This window comes from Bubalus kerabau, chromosome 5 (genome assembly GCF_029407905.1).
Source record: "Bubalus kerabau isolate K-KA32 ecotype Philippines breed swamp buffalo chromosome 5, PCC_UOA_SB_1v2, whole genome shotgun sequence".
NCBI classification, from domain to species: domain Eukaryota; kingdom Metazoa; phylum Chordata; class Mammalia; order Artiodactyla; family Bovidae; genus Bubalus; species Bubalus kerabau.
Genome location: NC_073628.1, coordinates 12,714,824 through 12,733,309, shown reverse-complemented (window position 1 = coordinate 12,733,309; position 18,486 = coordinate 12,714,824). Strand labels below are relative to the sequence as shown.

Here is an 18,486-nt window from a genome sequence, read left to right as displayed (position 1 = left end):
TACATGCATTGCATTCTCCCCAGCAGCATTTGTGGGGATTTTCTCCCCAGGACTTGGAAATGATGAAGCTGAAAGAACAACACTCGGACAGTCTCTTGCAAGGACTGACAAATTTGTATCTGCTGTTGAGCATTTTTATAGAAGCAGGAACAAAGAGCTTAGAGTATATGGCCAGCAGAGCACGTACGGGGTTAAGACATAATCAGTAAAAGATATTTCAAGGACAGCACATTCTAAATGACCCAGGTGTTTATCCCATGACCCATTTTCTCAAGCAACATCTTTAATATTATTAAATCTTGGCGCCGAGCATAGCTAAAAGCAGGAGATGTTTTTAAGCTATTGCAAAGCCTGGGTACTTCTGGCCCTCTGCCATTTTCCCAAGGACCTTCTCCTTCAAGGCTATTTTGCACTGCATTTCCCAACATATTGTCCTTTCGTTTTTAGTTTAAGCACGGCAGCTGCTAGTTGGACTCCGTTGTGAGAGGCACAGAGGCTTGAGTAGAGACATCTGTATCCTATAATCAATGACAGAAAAAGTAGGGTGATTAATACATATATAAAAATGTTGCTTCCTGAAAACCAAGTTCTAGGGTCTAGGGACGATAAGGTTTTGGTTAAAGTATCATAAAATTGAGTGCTGTACAATTTCCTAGGTACCTCAACTTGAAAATTAGCATTTTGTTGTTTCAACAGATTGATGTCTAAACTTGAGTTGTCTGTAAGATCCTGCAAATGTGCTTTAACTTTATCCCAAGGATACTCAGTGCTATTATAAGGCATGTTAGTCAGACAAAAAGACGTAAAATTCCAGTCACAATGTATATGTGTTTGGAAAGTCAGTTGTTGCACTTGATCTCCTAAGTGGATCATCACAGTTTGTAACTCATTAATTTGTGTTTGTAATTGCTGATCTATTTGGGCTTGTCCAGTCCAAAGATCATGAGAGTCTTTGTGCCATGCCGTGATAAAATCATGATTTTGTATAGAATTGTGTAATGCCATACCAGACAGGGTTCCTACTGTAACAATGGATATTAGACTAAGAATGCCAGCAATAATCCACCCTATTATGCGCTTTGACCTTTTCAGACCATTTCTGGGCAGAACTGAAAGGAATACAGAGTCGGCCCATGGCTCTGGTAAATTGACAGGAAGCCACAGTTCAGACCTCTGCTTGACTATAGCGACACCGGCATTGTGGTAAGAAATAGTATGGTTTAAACATGTATATAAAGCACAAGCTGTACAGTTAACAATTTTAGCAGAAAGATCTATATCAAAGTTACCTACAATAAACATGTACGGGAGGTGCACACAGGATTGGTTATAACCTGTACTATTATACATAAAGGTATAGTTTTGGGATTTTAAAGCCTTCGCAGTCCCATGTACGCTGGCAAAGAGTTCCAGTGCAGCAGGAGTCTTCCAAATATGCCACTATTCAGGTCTCATAAGAGGAACTATAGTTCTGGGCCGAGGTGGAGACAACCCTCCATTATACCAGTTTAACAATACATCCTTATCAGTCCAAAAAGCCAATATTGGTCTTATGGAATCCCCACGTGTTGACTCTATGATACCAGGAACAGCTATGATTTTTTTCTTGCTCCTCAGAGCAATTCACAAATAACCCATGAGGACCCCAATCCATGAATTTGAATATGGATTGATCTTGTTGTTTGATAGAAACCTTCCCGAACTGTCCCCGACAGTCAGAAAAATATAGTGGTTTAATTGATCGTTTCTTTCTCCAAGATACAGTATCACATACTAGTTCTTTAGGCTGGAAAAGTGAGTCAGTATAGTTAGCTATTTATCCAGGATAATGTCTTTCAGAACCATTTAAGAGGAAGGATGCAGTTGCAAACATTCCTATACTGTAGGCGGAAACATTGTGTACAGAGTAAGCCCATCATTGTGGAAATATAGTGATGCACAAAGAGTGAGCTCTGAAGCATATAGGTAGTGTCTTGAATCCAATTGAAACATTTATCTTTTTCCTTCATCTTCTTCATGAATTGGCCTCTGCATTGACCACGGGGCAGGGAAGTGCAGACTATCATTGGTGAATACCATAGGGGCCTTGTCAACCCAATCCACTATGGATAACAAAGGTGGATTAGGTATATATGCCCAATAAACATATTACTCACTTACCCCAGAGGAACATGAAAAAACAGCTAACACTGCCAGAAACAGCTTATCTGGAGTCATAGGAGTTCCAGTGTTCTTTAGTGTTTGCTCAGCCTGACGAGTCATGTTTTTCACTTGAGCCCATGTCGGGTAAGGATTCAGACGGTGGTTTTTCCTCATTGGCTCCTCCAAGGTCATTGACAAGACCCTTCGCATCAGCTTCATCACCTGCTGAGGGAGTCCAGTCTTGGGGTCCTTCTCGGTAATGGACATGGCAAAGGAGAACCCAGATTTCCTCTCCATCTGCAACGACAAGACCATAACCCTTGCCTAGGAGTTGTAAGATTCCTGGCAGCCACTGATTAAATTGCTTATACCATATTGGTGTATTGATTTCTAATTTGCTGTTTTTGTCTTCTGCAAAATGTCTATCTGCACTAGTGTCAGAATTATTTTTTGTTAAGTTTAAAAATTTTAGGAAATAAAGAGTTAAAGATAATAATAATTGAGGGTTCATAAGATAAGAAGTGTATCTCCTCTTCCAAATTCCCCCTTTCTGTTTTAATAAATGAGTGTTTAGTGTGCAGTGGGCTCTTTCAATAATGGCTTGACCCTGGGGATTATAGGGTATTCCTGTAATGTGTGTGAAGTTCCATTCCAATAAAAATGAATGAAATGAGTGCGAGGTAAATGCAGGTCCATTGTCTGTTTTCAGGACTGAAGGAATCCCCATAATGGGGAAGGTGAGTAAGAGTGTGGAAATGGCATGTTTGCTGGATTCTGAATAGACAGGTATTGCCCAGATAAAGCCAGAAAATGTATCTCCTGAGATAAAAAGCAAAAAAAAAACAAAAACAAAAAAAAAACTTTCCTAGAGAGCAGTGAGTGAAGTCAGATTGCCAAAGGGAATTAGGTTGTTGCCCCCGGGGGTAAACTCCTGAAATCGTAGTTTGTAAGTGCAAAGGAGCACAGACGTCACAGGTTGTAATAATACGCCTTGCTTCAGTGAGGGGAATATGGTATTTAGAGTGCAATCTGTTAGCATTGGTATAAAGATTAGCATGTTCGTCACTGGCAGATGTAAAGACGGGAGCTATGAGCCTGTCAATGGCACCATTTCTTGCAACCAGAGGGCCAGGTAAACCTGAATGAGCACGTATATGTGCAATGAAGAAAGGTTCTGTACATGAGCGAATTAAGGCTTGAGTCTGTGAAAAAAGAGTATATAATTCTTCATCTAGATTGTATAAAAAAGTGGTAACAAAGTTGGGAAAAATGGAAGCAAGGTATTTGGAATCAGTATATACGTTGAAGGATAATGATTGAAGAGACAAAAGCACATATAAAACATACAATTCAATTCTTTGCACTGAAGAATAGGTAGTGGGTAATTTCTCTTTGATATCAGGGCCGACAATCCCTGCTACACCTTTCTTGTTGCCATCAATGAAATAGGTGGGTGCATTGGAAATAGGCTGGGATGCAATGATATTAGTTATAATGAATTTAGTACATTGTCGAAAGTCCCATAATTTTCCTTTTGGCAAATGAAATAAGATAACATTTTGAAAATCATTTAATGCTATTTGCATGGTCAGGTTATACTGTAAGACAATTTGCAATTCCTTTTTTGTCAAGGGGATGTGTATTGTATATGGATCAAATTCAGCCAAAGTTTGTACATGGCATGGCTTCTCCCTGACACGATTAATTGTCCTATTTTCTCAATATACAATACGATTTTTTTAGACTGTTTAGTGTGTAAATATACCCATTCTATTGGGCTGTGTTGAGATGTAATTGCAGTGGGCGAATGTTCAGTGGGGAATATATATAAAGAAACCAGTTGATCATGATCTAGCCGAGTTGAAAAAGATTGTTAAATGTGTTCCTCCACTAAGGCTAGCTCTTCTCTGGACTCTTTTGTTAGCTGCCTAGGGGTATTAGGGTTAAGGGATCCCTCTAAAATTTTAAATAGATTTTGTAAGGCATGGGTGGGGATGCCAACAGATGGCCATAGCCAATTAATATCTGCTAGCAACTTTTGAAAATCATTCAGCGTGCATAGAGACTACACAGAAATTTGAGTTTTTTGAGGTTTGATTTTAGATTCTTCCATAACATGTCCTAAATAATTAAAGGGTGCTTTCAATTGAATTTTATCTGGCACAACAAGCAGGCCATGATTTTGAAGAGGAGTAGTAACTTCATTATATAACTGTTGTAAACAGAGTTCAGATTCCATGGAGAGAAGTATATCATCCATGTAATGAATTATGAAAGCAGTAGGATATTTATCTCTAATGGGTTGTAACAAAACAGAGATGAGATATTGGCAAATGGTAGGAGAGTTCTTCATTCCCTGAGGTAGAACCTTCCATTGAAATCTTTTAACAGGAGCCATGTGGTTTATAGAAGGAACTGAAAAAGCAAAATGTTTTCTATCTTTAGGATGCAAAAGTATAGTTAAAAAGCAATCTTGTAAAATAATAATTATAGATTAGCCTTTTGGTACCATGGAAGGGGAGGGTAATCCAGGTAGTAATGGCCCCATAGGAATGATAATATTATTAACATTTCTTAGTTCTATCAACATTTGCCATTTTCTTGATTTCTTTTTTATTACATCAGTTTCACCCACTCCTAGTAGTCTAGAAGGAGCCACAATGTTACCCCAATCAAGGGGCCATTCTTCTGCTCTAATGACTGAAATGTCAGCTCCGGTATCTAGCATGCCTGTGAAATTTTTTCCCCGTATGCGTAAAGTGAGCATGGGTTTCTGATGTTCCTTTAACAAGGTGGACAGTTCAGCAGTAAGGTTGGTACTACCAAAGCCTCCCTGCTGAATTTTATCAGATGCTTTCATTGGTTTGACATATGGTAAAAGTAATAATTGTGCAAAATGTTCCCCTTTTTGTACATTCCCCATTTTCACAACATTTACCATAACACGTATTTCCCTTTTATAATCTTTGTCCATAACATCTGTCAATACCATTAAACCTTTCATTGTGCAGCTATTCTGTCCCAAAATTAGTCCCACTGCCCTGGATGGAATCGGGCCATAATATCCAGTGGGAATTTTGTGGAGGTTATATAGTTCCATTAATTCCATGTCATAAGGGCTAGGTATATCAATGCAAGCACTCCTAGATGTAGCTGCTAGTAGCATCATAACGCTGGGTCCTCCTTTTGTAACGGGGCTAGAAGATGGCCCCTTTATTAGCTTCCCTGTTGTTTTTGTTGTGCACAGGGGGTCAATGTGTTTCCATCCTTATCAAATTTAGAATGACATTCATTCAGCCAATGGAACCCCTTTTTACATCTTGGACATACTCCTGGGGGGTCTCTTCTTATTAGAAGTAGTATTATTTTTTCTGGCCTGTGTTGGCAGGTGGCATTGTTTTTTCATATGGCTGGCCTTCCTGCAGTTAAAATATTTGGCATTAGCAGCTTTCTGTACATTAAAGGTTTCTAATACCACCAATTTTGCTCTATGGGACATAGATCCGATATCCTTACAAGCTTTCAAATACTCCATAAGAGAGCCAGTCTCTCAAACTGGTCTAAGCACAGATTGAAATTGCTTATTAGTGTTTTCAAAAGCAAGTTGTTTTAAAATAATATTTTGTAAAGTCACATCCTTAATAGATTTTTTGATTGCATCCTTTAATTTCCCTATAAATTGAGAATATTCCTCCTCATGTCCTTGAATAATCTTAACAAATGAACCATCAGAGTTCGGGCTATCAACCTTTGCCCACACTCTGTGGGCAGTTTCTTTAATGAAATGCAACATCTGAGGGGTAATATTAGCTAATTGCGCAATCATATTGGCCATGGCTCTTGTTCCAGTGAGTATATCATAGGTTAAATTGGCAGGGTTACCATGAGATTGCTGGTCAATCATCATTTGTTGGGCCTCATCATTAACCCATATTTGCCATTTAAGTAATTGTTGAAGATTTTGAACCATCTTTGCTATTTGAAAAAAATCATATGGCATCCAATGATCAGCCCATCCTCTGAGGAATTCTACACAGTAAGGAGAAGTAGGTCCATACAGAGTGCATGCTTTCTTAAAGCTAGACAACATGACAAAATCTAGATTAGCCCAAGTATTTTGGCCTTGGGCAGGCTGATTAAACTGTATTGGGAAAGCAAAAGCACAAGCAGGCATCTCCCATGGAGGAGTGAAATGATTAGTACGGACAAAGTTAGCAACTGCTGTTACAGGCGGAGCAGAAGGAAAAACCTCAGACTTGGGCTGTCCGTTGAATGAAATGGCCTCCATTCTAAGTGGCTTCAGTTTTGACACATCCTGTATATATATATGTCTCTAAGTTGTTTTTCTAAGGATTGTGTCTGATTGAGCATAACATTCTTATATTTCAAGGCACCTTGCATATCTTGTTACTTAAGCTCATATTCACGTAAAGACTGAATAGTCTTTACTTCCAAATCAACGTTATGCCCTTTAATTTGTTCTATGATAGCCTGTATGAGTGACCATGTAACCCTTGCCGATATGCTAGCAAAACATTACTTTTAACCCTTTTCTATATGTCTAGATAGAGTGTCCCCTCTTCTGGGAACCATGAATTGTTCCAGTAAAATATGATAGCAGTCATTCAAATGATCTCTTGAAATATTAATACCATTTTGTTTCAGAAAATGATGCATTATAGAAATGAAAGGAATCTTACTGCTATGTTGTCCCATCCTGCTTACCTCTTTCTGCAGGGCTTGTTGCTTTGTTCAGCCTTCCATTTAAGTCCCTGTTCATGGCACCACTTGTGGGGATTTTCTCCCCGGGACTTGGAAACGACAAACCTGAAAGAACAACACTCGGACAGTCTCTTGCAAGGACTGACAAATTTATTTCTGCAGTCGAGCCTTTTTATAGAAGCAGGAACAAAGAGCTTAGAGTATACGGCCAGAAGAGCATGTACAGGGTTAAGACACAATAAGTAAAATATATTTCAAGGACAGCAAGTTCTAAATGACCCAGGTGTTTATCCCATGACCCATTTTCTCAAGCAACATCTTTAATATTATTAAATCTTGGCTCCGAGCATAGCTAAAAGCAGGAGATGTTTTTCAGCTATAGCAAAGCCTGGGTACTTCTGGCCCTCCACCATTTTCCCAAGGACCTTCTCCTTCAAGGCTATTTTGTGCTGCACTTCCCAACAGCATTGGAGGCAAGCAAGGGGAATTCTGGGCCCTGGAGAAGGGGGGTAGCTCAGGGATCCACTGGGGACACCACTTACCAAGTAGGACTGGAAAGGACAGAGCAGGCATATGTGGCAGAGAGCTGGTGACTGGGGTGTGGGAACAAGAGGGAACCAGCTCTGCATGAAGTACCTCACTCAAAATCCCCTGGAGGAGAAGCCCAGTGATAAGATCATCTGAGATAGGACAAAGAGAGTCTATTTCTTATCCCTTATAATTCCTCTGAATGAGGAGGTGGTAGAGTTGGTGGGTCATCACAAACTCTTCCATGGCCTAGACCATCTGTCAGTCGCTAACCTTGGGGCTGCCTCTCCCCAGCTTCAGTCATGTAGCTCTGGAGGAAATTGACAATCATGTGTGCTGCTGAGTTGGGGCCAAAGACCATGTAAAGCTAGTCATAAGACCCCATGTCCCTGCCAGGATGGCTGATCTAGTGCTGTACATGTGATCTGAGGTGGGTCATTCAGAGAACACCCTTGAACTCTGATGTCTGCAATCTTCTTTCCTTACTAGGTGATGCCTTCAGGATTTAAAACTCTAGGGCAGGTAGCTTGAAATCCCTCACTAGGTGTAGAAGCCTTAAGGAAAAAAGTTGCCAGGCTAAGACCATCAAAGTAGACTGAAGGGGAAAAGAGAAGGTGAGAGAGAATTCATGACTTCTGATTTCTTGGGTCTAGTCACTGAGATCTTTGTATTTGCTCTGATTCTTGTATCCTGGATTCCCAGAATCATTTAAATGAGTCTCTATTTTCCTTGAAGCCAGTTTGAGCATGGCTTCTCTCAATTTTGATTCAGACTTGGTTCTAGATCCTTCACTCCCAGACACAAACAGAGGCAACCATTTGTTTCAGCACCATTAAGAGTGAAACCCTTTATTCTTTACTGAGAATAGGGTGTGAAGACCACCAAATACAATTCACCAGCATTCTGGGCAGGAGTGCCCCAAGTGTGAGTGAGTGTGTGTTAGGAGCGGCCTTACTGATTCCTGAACCACTCTAAGCATTTATACTGCCCGTGCCAGGCCAATTCTGTCATTTCCTCGATCAAAGACTGAGAAATATAGCCTCAGGAAGGCGTCACCCAGGTACCAGGTCTCTGTAGATGAACTCACTCGGTTCTCTTGAAAGGTGGTATAGCAGCGGCCTCTATCATCCTGGGGGAGTCAGAGACACACACCAGTCAGCATGAGCCCTTACCGGTGACTTCCGCCAATATCCAGACCCAGCACAATTCTTTGTTTTATTTCCCTCTCTTGGTAAGTATCAAGGGGTTTTCTCAGCATCAGAGGATGTCAGAGTTCATCCAAAACCAAAGAGGGCCAAGTCATGAGGGTTCCATGAGGAAGGGTGTGGTGAGTGGAGGACTGGGAGTTGGGGAAACAGAGGAATGAAAAACAACAAAGTCCTACTGTAGAGTGTAAGGAACTATATTCAATATGCAGTGATAAACCACATGAAAAAGATTAAGAAAAAATATTTTTTCTGTGTATGACTGAGTCACATTGTTGTGCAGCAGAACTTAATGCACACTGAAGATTAGCCAATCTTCAATATATTTTTTTTTTAGAAAAGAGCAAGTGTGTCCATAATTCTCTTCACTCCCTGTTACTTTTCTTCTCACACCTGCTCCTTGTTTTCTCTGCAGAGAATGCTGTTTCTCCACCTGTGTCCCCACAATCCAAACTTTATTAAAAAAAAAAAAACTTTTTTTGTATTGCAGTATAGCTGATTAACAATATTCTGATTTTCAGGTGGACGGTAAAGGGACTCAACTTTATGTATCCAGGTATCCTGGTCCAAAGACACCTCTTCCATCCAGGCTGTCATATAACTGAGCGGAGATCCCTGTGCTACAAAGTAACTCATTGTTGGTTATCTATCTTAAATAGAACAGTGCCCACAACCAGTTCTTGAAGACTTAACTCAGGAACTCAGAGAAGCCTCCCTAGGACCACACTCACCCTCTTTGGCCACTCCAGGCTTAGTTGGGTAATGTACTCTGTTTCCCCATACCCACTGGTCAGTCCGTAGCCCTCATCATCCTTCGTAAGTCCCCAGTGCCCCAGTGCAGACCACCTTGAGATGACATTTGCATGGAATCCAGTGCAGTTTTGCCTAGAAATAAGTAACCCTCCATATGGCTCAATGAGTTTGTGGTTTTAGAATTCCTGAAATTCTCTCTCTTCCTCAAAGCCTTCTTGAGCCCATCAGCCTGCTCTGAACTCTCGAAGGGAGCTGACATGAAGCCTGAACCCTGTGACAGGGCTGAGTAGTCACTGTGCACCCTTTATTCACCTTAGGATCCAACCTCCCCACAGAGGGTTCAGGTACATCAACTCACAGAGGAGGCACCTGGCCGGAGCAATGGGAACATGCAGCCGAGAACTAGGCTGACCATGTAATTTATCATCCAAACCAGGCAAAGTTTGAGAAGGGAACAGAGATTGTTAACTTATCCTGGACATCACACTGGGACTGTCCCCAGCCATTCTCCTTGTAACATGGGCTATTTCAGGGACTGCTAGAGCTGAATTTCATGTTCATGCACCTACGGGTTCAGATTGAATTGAAGCTCTTTGAGGACTGAGGACTTTAGTGTTCCCCTCTCCCTGACTCCCACAATGCCCTATGGTGTGGCATCTCCACATTTATTTCAGGAAGATCAGTGTCCCACACAGCCCTTACTTCTCAAATGATTGGTTTTGTGGGAGGCACTGGCCCAGCTACAGGGCCAGCAGCATCTGCAATGAGGTGACATGGCCTCCAGAGGGCTCCCTTCTCCCAGAAGCATCCCAAGGGTTCCTGCAAGCTCCAGTTTGAGAACCAACCTTCAGTATTGTCCTCTCACCTTGAGGATGTAGGCTCGACCTGGCACTGGGTAGTTGATGCCGTTAATGGTGAAGATAATAGAAGGCAGGGTATTGACCTCAGAACATGGAACGTAGTGCTGTTAGAGAGAGAGGGAGAGAGGTTGGCCCTGGAGATGCTTCTTGTGCATGGAGACTGGGAGTGACCCTGGGGCATGATGCTTCACCTCGGAACCCCGTGGTATGGCACCGATGAGCCTATGGATGTTATTGACCAGTCTTCTTGGGCCTACGATATCTGATGTCCCGGTGTCCACAAGGGCCTTGCAGCCATCAGAACAAGCAATAACCTTTCTTTCAATGGAGATGCTGAGAGACAATGGAAGAAAGCAGGCATCAAGGTCACTCTGAGTCTCCCCAGAGTTGTCCTCTTCCCAACTGTCTCATAAACAGCCCTTCATCTCTTGCCCTCTTTTCCTTTATTCTCAACACAACACCTTTCTTGACATTCTCTGATGCAGTACTTGAATATACCAGGATCTTTTGTACCTTGACACAAGCTGGTCTTCCTTCCTAGAAGACACCACTCCCCTTTGACTAGCAAATTTCTTCTCATCTTCCAGATTCTGCCTTAATTGTATGGTTTTTGGGAATTCTTTGCCCCAGTGTTTATCAGTCTCCTATCTTGGTCACTCTCTGTAGACCCTCATGTCTGCTTCTGCTGCTGCTGCTAACTCACTTCAGTCATGTCCAACTCTGTGGGACTTCATGTAGGGCAGCCCACCAGGATTTTCCAGGCAAGAGTACTGAAGTGGGTTGCCATTGCCTTCTCCTCCTAATGTCTAGCATGTAACAAGTCACAATTCACTATGTAGGTGAGTCAATTCACGTACATCTGCATTCTTAGATGTGAGGGCGAGTTTTATTCTCATTGTCTCCCTAAAGTGCCTGAGACACAGTGGACACGCAATGCTTGTCTTTTCAAGGAGTGAATGAAGACTGAGAAAATAATAAGAAACATCCAGAGAGCTGTATCTGATGGGGAACAAACAACAGGTCACACACAGAGTGAAGATGGAGATTCACAGGGGCGGCAGATTCTCATAGTAGGGGGAGAAAGGGGCTCCTCTGGGAGAGGGTGTCTGCCAGCACTGCTCCTACAACCAGCTCAGACCCTGAGACCCTGGCCAGGAAATACATGACTAGCCCACAGAAACTTCAAAGGACAGGTCAGCTTTTGTCTGAGGGTATCACACAGAATCCTATCAATTATGCCTCTTGTTCTCAGGTCACTCCTGGATCCCACCTTCCTGAGTCCCTGATTCTCTGTTATAGACCCTGTCCCACTGTGTGCCCAAGAACATGGTGTGTCCTTTTTATTAGTTGCTTTCACATCTTAAGAATGCAGCCAACCTCTCTCTACTGCTGGGTAGCTGCTCCCTAATAAGACCAGTTCTCCCCATTTTCTCAGGACTGTCCCTGTTTTTAAAATGACATTCATCTGTGCTGAGAACTTCCTATGTCCTAGGTAGCCCTGGACAGTCTGTCATATTATCATAACTCTGTTCAGGCTGGTGAAATTCTCCATGATTCTCTGTTCACCACACTGTAGAGTCCTCTAACCATGGTCCCCACCTCAAAGGGCAGTGGGTGCAACCCTACACCAGCTGCACAGACCTCTCTGGACCCTTTTAGTACCCTTGTCAGAGCCTTGCTCAGAAGTCCTGAGGATTATGAACCCATGGGTTGTTTGTGTATCTAAGTGCTTGTGTGTTTGTTTGTATGTGTGTTTCCATGTGTCTCTGTGTGTGCTTGTGTGTGTCTGACTAGCTATGCATGTTTTTATGTGTCTCTGTGTAGGTTTAAAGGAGAAGGCAATGGCACCCCACTCCAGTACTCTTGCCTGGAAAATCCCATGGATGGGGGAGCCTGATGGGCTGCAGTCCATGGGGTCACGAAGAGTCGGACACAACTGAGCAACTTCACTTGCACTTTTAACTTTCATGCATTGGAGAAAGAAATGGTGTTTTTGCCTGGAGAATCCCAGGGAAGGGGGAGTCTGGTGGGCTGCCATCTATGGGGTCGCACAGAGTCAGACACGACTGAAGTGACTTAGCAGCAGTAGCAGCAGTGTAGGTTTATATGTGTCTGCTTGTGTGTTTCCATGTGACAGTGTGTCTGTCTGTGTTGTTGAAGGTGGTGTATATGTCTGTGTGACTGTGTGTCTGAGAATGCATTTGTGTGTGTCTGCCTGTGTCCATGTACAGTAGTGGGAGCATCACTTGGGCTGACCCTCAGAGGGAGAGGCTTACCGGTCCATGTGTACGCTCCAGTCACCCGCTTGGATCAAGGGTACCCAGCTGAGCTCTCCCTCATAGTAGCGGTGGTCCACCCCACCAAACATCACCACACTGCCCTCCCGCTCATCTCTGTAGAGAGAAGAGAGGGGGCAATCCTTGGAGGACAGTAACAGCAACACTGTCTGAGAGCTGTGCTTGTCCACCCATCAAGGCCCTAATAAGGGCCCCATGTACAGATGCAGAAATAGCATCTGGGAGAGATTGAGATCCAGACTGAGGTCTGCTACTGGCTAGTGAGTGGCACAGAGGAGGTTAGAAGCTGAATCACTTGGCTGGGCTCCACCCACTATGTCTTCTGAAGACACCCTGGACCTCCAGTGACTTGAGTGCTCAGACACCCTCAGAGGACCCGGTGCTGAAGTGTTTTGGTTTCCCCTTGTCTACCTTGTCATTTTTTCAGGAAAATCAAGGCCTAAGGTGAGTTCTAAGGGTGTGGGTTCAGGTCACCCTAGTTGGCTTCACTGGCCTGTGACCTCTACTGTCCAAAGGGCCACACACTGAGAAGGGACCCCGCCTCTGCTCTCCCTGTCTTGAAATGCATAATATTTCTTGAACAAGGGGTCCCACACTTTTGTGTCCCACACTTTCATTTCTCACTGGCTCCTACAAATTGGGTAGCTGGTCCTGGGCTCCCAGTGAAATGCTAATGAGGAAGGAAAGATATCCACCATCCTTCTCATTTCTTCTTTATCAAATTCATAAGCAAATCCTAATGCCTTTTCCTTCCACTTATTTCTATTGCCCTCCATTAGCCGTCCTCCTCTCTCACCCCACTAGACCATGTTACTGATCTTGAGCCCAGGAGTAGCGTTGGGTTCCAATAAAATTTTATTTATAAAAGCCAGGGGTGAATCCAGTTGGGCCCTTGGGCCAGAGTTATCCTGAGTTAGATTATCTCTCACGATACTTTTTTATCAAGTGTTCTATAATTTTCGTGCAACTGAAAGCACCTTCAGCTAATTTGGAGAAAGGGATTATCCATCTCAGACTTACTTGCTCAAGTAGAAGGCAAAAACAGGCTCAGAAATGGCACCTTCATTCTTCAGCTTGTCAAAGAAGGGGATGGCTCCAGAGAAGGATAGGTTGGGGTAGTTCAAGCCCAAGACACCATCATACATTCTGCCCTCAAACCAGTATTCCTCGATGCTTAGACCAAATGGCTGGTCAGTACTTACAAGGTTCCCAATCTGTGAGAGAGAAGAGTGTTCCCACTTACAGATACGTGAAGTCGGGCTCAGACTGGGCTGGGGTGCATTGTCATTAGATCCTCAGAGAAAAATTGAGGCTGGGCTCTGTCTTCAGTGGCCCACAAATGGTTAGACCAAGCTGGGAGGGGAATTTGGGTTCGATTTGAGATAGGCTGTGAATTTTATAACATTTGCCTCTCTGAAAATCACCACCTGAGTGAGTCAAATTGGCCTCGTGGCTTCTGTACAGGTGGGGCAACCAAGAGTCAGGCCAGGTCCCATTGGTGCCACCTTATGGACAAAACCATCGAGAGCAAGATAGCCTTCTCTTTGTCATCACTGTGACCTAATGACAGGAATGGACTGCATTCTCTGTAATGTACTGTGGATTCTGCATCTGTCCAGGAAGACAGAAGCCAAAAACACAATCTTGCTTGCAAGGTTCTATGAAATTACTGCCTGGGGAATTCACTTTTGGGGATATGTGTATATTTCTGTGAGTGTGTATGAGAGAGAAAGTGAGAGAGGGGAACTACTCAAGTATTTGGGGGGAGGCAAGCCATAGGTTAATTAGACTCTCAAGGGTCCTCTAGAGTGAGAACTCATTTATCAGACCCCTTGACTTCTCAGGCCCCCAGTTTCCCACTCTGGATACCTGAAGCCCTTGACTGCCCCCAGGGTCCCCAGATCAGTTTTATCCTGTCCCCAAACACCCCACAGCAACTTCAGTCCTGAAAAGCCAACCTAACTCCACCTTTTATCACATGTGTGCCCTCAGCAAGGTCCTTGCTGTCTGCACCTCAGTTTTCTCATATGTCTCATGAGCTAATTAGACCACCTGCTGTGTGGGATTGTTGCAGGATTAAACCAGTTATCACCTGAAAGTGCTTGGAACAGTCTGTGAATATAAAAGTGGGTGCTTTTTTCCCTTCTTCTCACTCCCAGCAAAATGAACCTTGAACTACTCATGGGCAGAGGAGCTGCAAGTCCACACCTCAAGCCACTCTCTGGGTTAGCTGATTTGTTTGCTCGTGTGTCACCATGGGCAGTGCCTCCCCAGAGACATGATCCTGTGGATAAGATGGCCAATATCTATGGGAGTTAGGCTAGGAAGGGTTCTGACAGATGGTGCTGCATCTGTTTTCAAGCAGTGGTCACTCCATAGACAGTCCTGACTCAGCATTTGTTACACTGTTACCCGAACTGTGTCATGAACAACAACTCCTTTCATTCTCCCAGATCCATAGGTGATCCTGAAGGTCTTATTGGTAAGCCGGAAGGTGGAAGACTGAAGATGTCTGAACCTAACGTGTGTAGCTGCAGACACAAGAGATGAGTGTCATCAGGTGTCAAGGGTGGAAACATGGTGGCAGGGCAAGTGAAGGATGGTCCGGGTACAGGGTGTCTGTACTCACAACAGGCTGGACTAGTGCAAAAGTCGGAGAGCACCCACAAGTCAGATGAGGCTGTGTCAAAGACAACCTGGAATTCCTGAGGGGGTGTTCCAATGGTGATGTTACCCATGTACAGCATCTACAGGGAGAAGGAAGGACTGGGTTAGTCCAGAACTGGCTGTCCTCTGTTCCCACACTGATGCCTCCCTCTGGGTGTCACATATCTCTTGAGATCACTTTCTAACCATTGTGAAGCTCACAGGCTTTGATCACAGACATATCTTCATTTGATGTATTTTTCCTGTGCTACATTGTATGCAGGATATTGACTCAATGACCAGACGTTGAAGTGGTACCTCCTTCTTGGGAAGCCCAGAGGCATAACCACTGTGCCTCCAGGACTGCTGGACACCCAGGGAATCCTGGTGCCTTCATTTGATAAGCTCTGTAGTCTCTTCAAACCCAGCCTTAGCACCCGCTTCTCCAGGAGGTCCTTCTTGGTCAACCCCAGCCACTCCCTCTAAACTCAGACCACATCCAATCAACAGCACACAGTTGACCCTTTCATTTGACATGTATTTACTCTTTGCCTACCTCTCAGGCTGGCATGGGAATTTTTGAAGACATCTTTAAGACAAAATAAGCCCTTTTTCTAATCTAAAAACAGAAACCACAGCGATTCTTATGGCCATACTCAGAATACAGGTTCAGTAACTTTTTACTACTATCATTCTTACATCTATGGAAACTGAATTCCTCTACCTGGGGATTCACAATTGCTTTGCAGTTGGTTCTACCTTTTGATCAGTGATGGTTCACTCTTCATTTATAACTGAGTGGCTCATTTAGTTCAGAAGGAACAATCACCCTCAAACTAATGACACATCTTTGACACAGAAATGGATGTTTGCCTGCCACTTGGTAATTGCCGGGCCCAGTCACAAAGACCAACAGTTGAGGATGAGAGTGCCTTCTCCTCTGGATGGGGTCCCTCTTTTCCAGTGTCCCTGCCTTCTACAGGAACCCAACCCCAACATCCCACCTGGGACCTCCAGATGAGCCCCAGTGCTAGGCTAGAGCACCAGGGGGCACTGTGGAGCACCATCCTCCCAAAATACTCACATCCCTGATGTTTCTCAGCGGGTGAGTTAGATTTGAGCCACGAAAAGAAATCTGGGACAGTCTGTAAGCATGCTCCTTCAGGAAATTGTTCAGCATGTTTTTTCCACTGATGACATTTCTCATGGTCTTCACTCTCCTTAGAGGTATTCTTTCACCGAGCATTCGAAAAAGAAAACAAAGAAGATGCTACAATTAGCTGTCAGTGTTAAGGTATAAATGTCATTGTTATGGCCTTGTGTATTTTCTAATCATTTTCATGAGGCACATTATTATCAGAATTTTATGCATATACCATGGCAAAGACATAGATTTCAATACAGGTTCTGTTCTGCAATCTTGGGTAAGACATATGACCATGAGTGTCTCAGTCTTTCCTTCAGTATAATGGTGGAATGTAACAATACAAACCCTCCAAATAGGATATCTTGGGGATAAGTGAAGTGATGGATATAAGGTACCTGATAAATAGGAAGTCTCAACAATGACATCCATTAGCATTGCTGTTGCCATCCCACTCTTTCCTTCTCATAGAACCTCAAGGAAGGAGGTAGAGGGGAACTCTTATCCTCTTTTACAAGTGAGCAATTTGAAATTCCAGAGGTTTCTGAGTTGGCTGTGGTCACACTGCTTGTCAGATACAAAACATTGTAAAACAGTGTATCTTTCTCCAAGTTGAAAGAGGAGAGTTGAAAGAAGAATGCAAGATATAGGGAACAAGTAAGGGAAATTCAGAGGCTTGGGAAGGAAGTAAGAGTCAAATGAAAAAATAAAAGAAAACAACACAAAGAAATACACTCGCAGTGACTTCCAAAGAGATGGAGAGATAAATGACAGTGATACCGAGATGCAGATATAGACATAACACACTGAAGTAGACAGGGGAAAAAGAGGACACGTTGAAAAAAATGTAGAAAAGTACTATTCCACAGGACCACATCAACATCTGCATCGACTGTGCATTGAACAGTTGCAAGGAGTTGCTTTTTCAATAGGTCATGACATGACTGGACCTCAAGATTTGTGCAACCCAAATCTACACGAAGACCTTTGGATCCACAGTTCCTATAGCAAGTTACTTATAAATAAGTAAGAGTTGAGCTTTAAGACTCTTAGGGAAATATTCCATTATATTCTAAACCTGAAGGGTGGAAGAATAATCAGATGAAAAGAAAAATCCGAGAAAGGAATATGATGTGGCTTACAGTCCCCATACTTACTTGACTATGCACTCTGAGAAGGCCACCAGCCCGAGGAGCACAAGCCACTTCATGTTTATTTCCTGGATCCAAGTACTCAGGGAAGATTTGGTTCTTAGCATGTAGTGGTGACCAGGAGCCCCTAGTTATATATGCTCTGACCTACCCTAGTTTTCCCCTTTAGGCCACTAAAAGATCTGAAAAAAACACAAAGGTCTTGATAAAATCTTTACTTTCATCAGTGTCCTTGGTCAGTGTCCTTTGAAGCTTTCAGAATACAGAGAATTGAACTGTAATCTCTTCCTTGAAGCTTGGCTGGAAAATCAAACTGATCTGCATGGACATCTAAGAAGACGGAGAACCTTGCCTACTTGGAGAAAAAAAATGGCTAGTAACATCATGAAAATGGATACTAGGGGCAATGCTCAACACTCGTGGTTTAATGTCATCTTCCTAGCCACTTCATGAGGTATGCATTCCTGTTTTTTCATTGGAGATGAGATTGCTAGGAGGATAAGTTGTCAAATGGCAAAGTGAAGACTTCAGGGACAGCCCAGGGACATACAACTGGCTTTAGGTAGTCAGTCTAATGGCAGATATCAGGGGCACCTATGATGCCAGGCTGCATCAAAGATTTAGGGCAGAGCAGTACTTCAATTGCACTGAATTCAATTCTTCCATATTGGAAGAAATTTCATATGCATTCACAAGATATTTTATATCATCCAACAACTGTACAAGGAAGAACTGTGTGATAGGTTCTGGGTTAAAGGCTTCAAAGTCAAAGTTGATCAAGTCAAAAGTAGTCTTTATCTTAAGAAAGCTAGAAGTCTAGTTCTCACAAACTCATGGCCCCAGGAGGCAGGAAATATGATACCAATGGCCATGTTGAAATCTGGGCAGCACAGGCCTTACCATTGGGAGCAGCCTTTCCTCCACTTCACCCATGCTGGGAAGCAGGCCAGTTGGCCATGTTTTCAGGAGAATCAGAAGTTTGGATATTTATGTACAATCCACTGATTTTAATGTTAGCAACCAATTTTTTTTTTTTCC

General features: G+C 43.2%; 1 protein-coding gene across 1 annotated transcript; it reads right to left on the bottom strand.

Annotated features, from left to right (window-relative positions):
• Positions 1–8,371: 8,371 nt before the first annotated feature.
• On the bottom strand, positions 8,372–17,555 carry LOC129653636 (pregnancy-associated glycoprotein 1). The gene is made up of 9 exons (XM_055583377.1): positions 17,455–17,555; positions 16,238–16,385; positions 15,137–15,254; positions 14,920–15,038; positions 13,528–13,721; positions 12,487–12,603; positions 10,402–10,543; positions 10,216–10,314; positions 8,372–8,521 (listed from the first exon to the last, which is right to left on the bottom strand). The coding sequence occupies exons 1-9, from the start codon at positions 17,553–17,555 to the stop codon at positions 8,372–8,374; spliced, it is 1,188 nt and encodes a 395-aa protein (XP_055439352.1).
• Between the last annotated feature and the right edge of the window lie 931 nt (positions 17,556–18,486).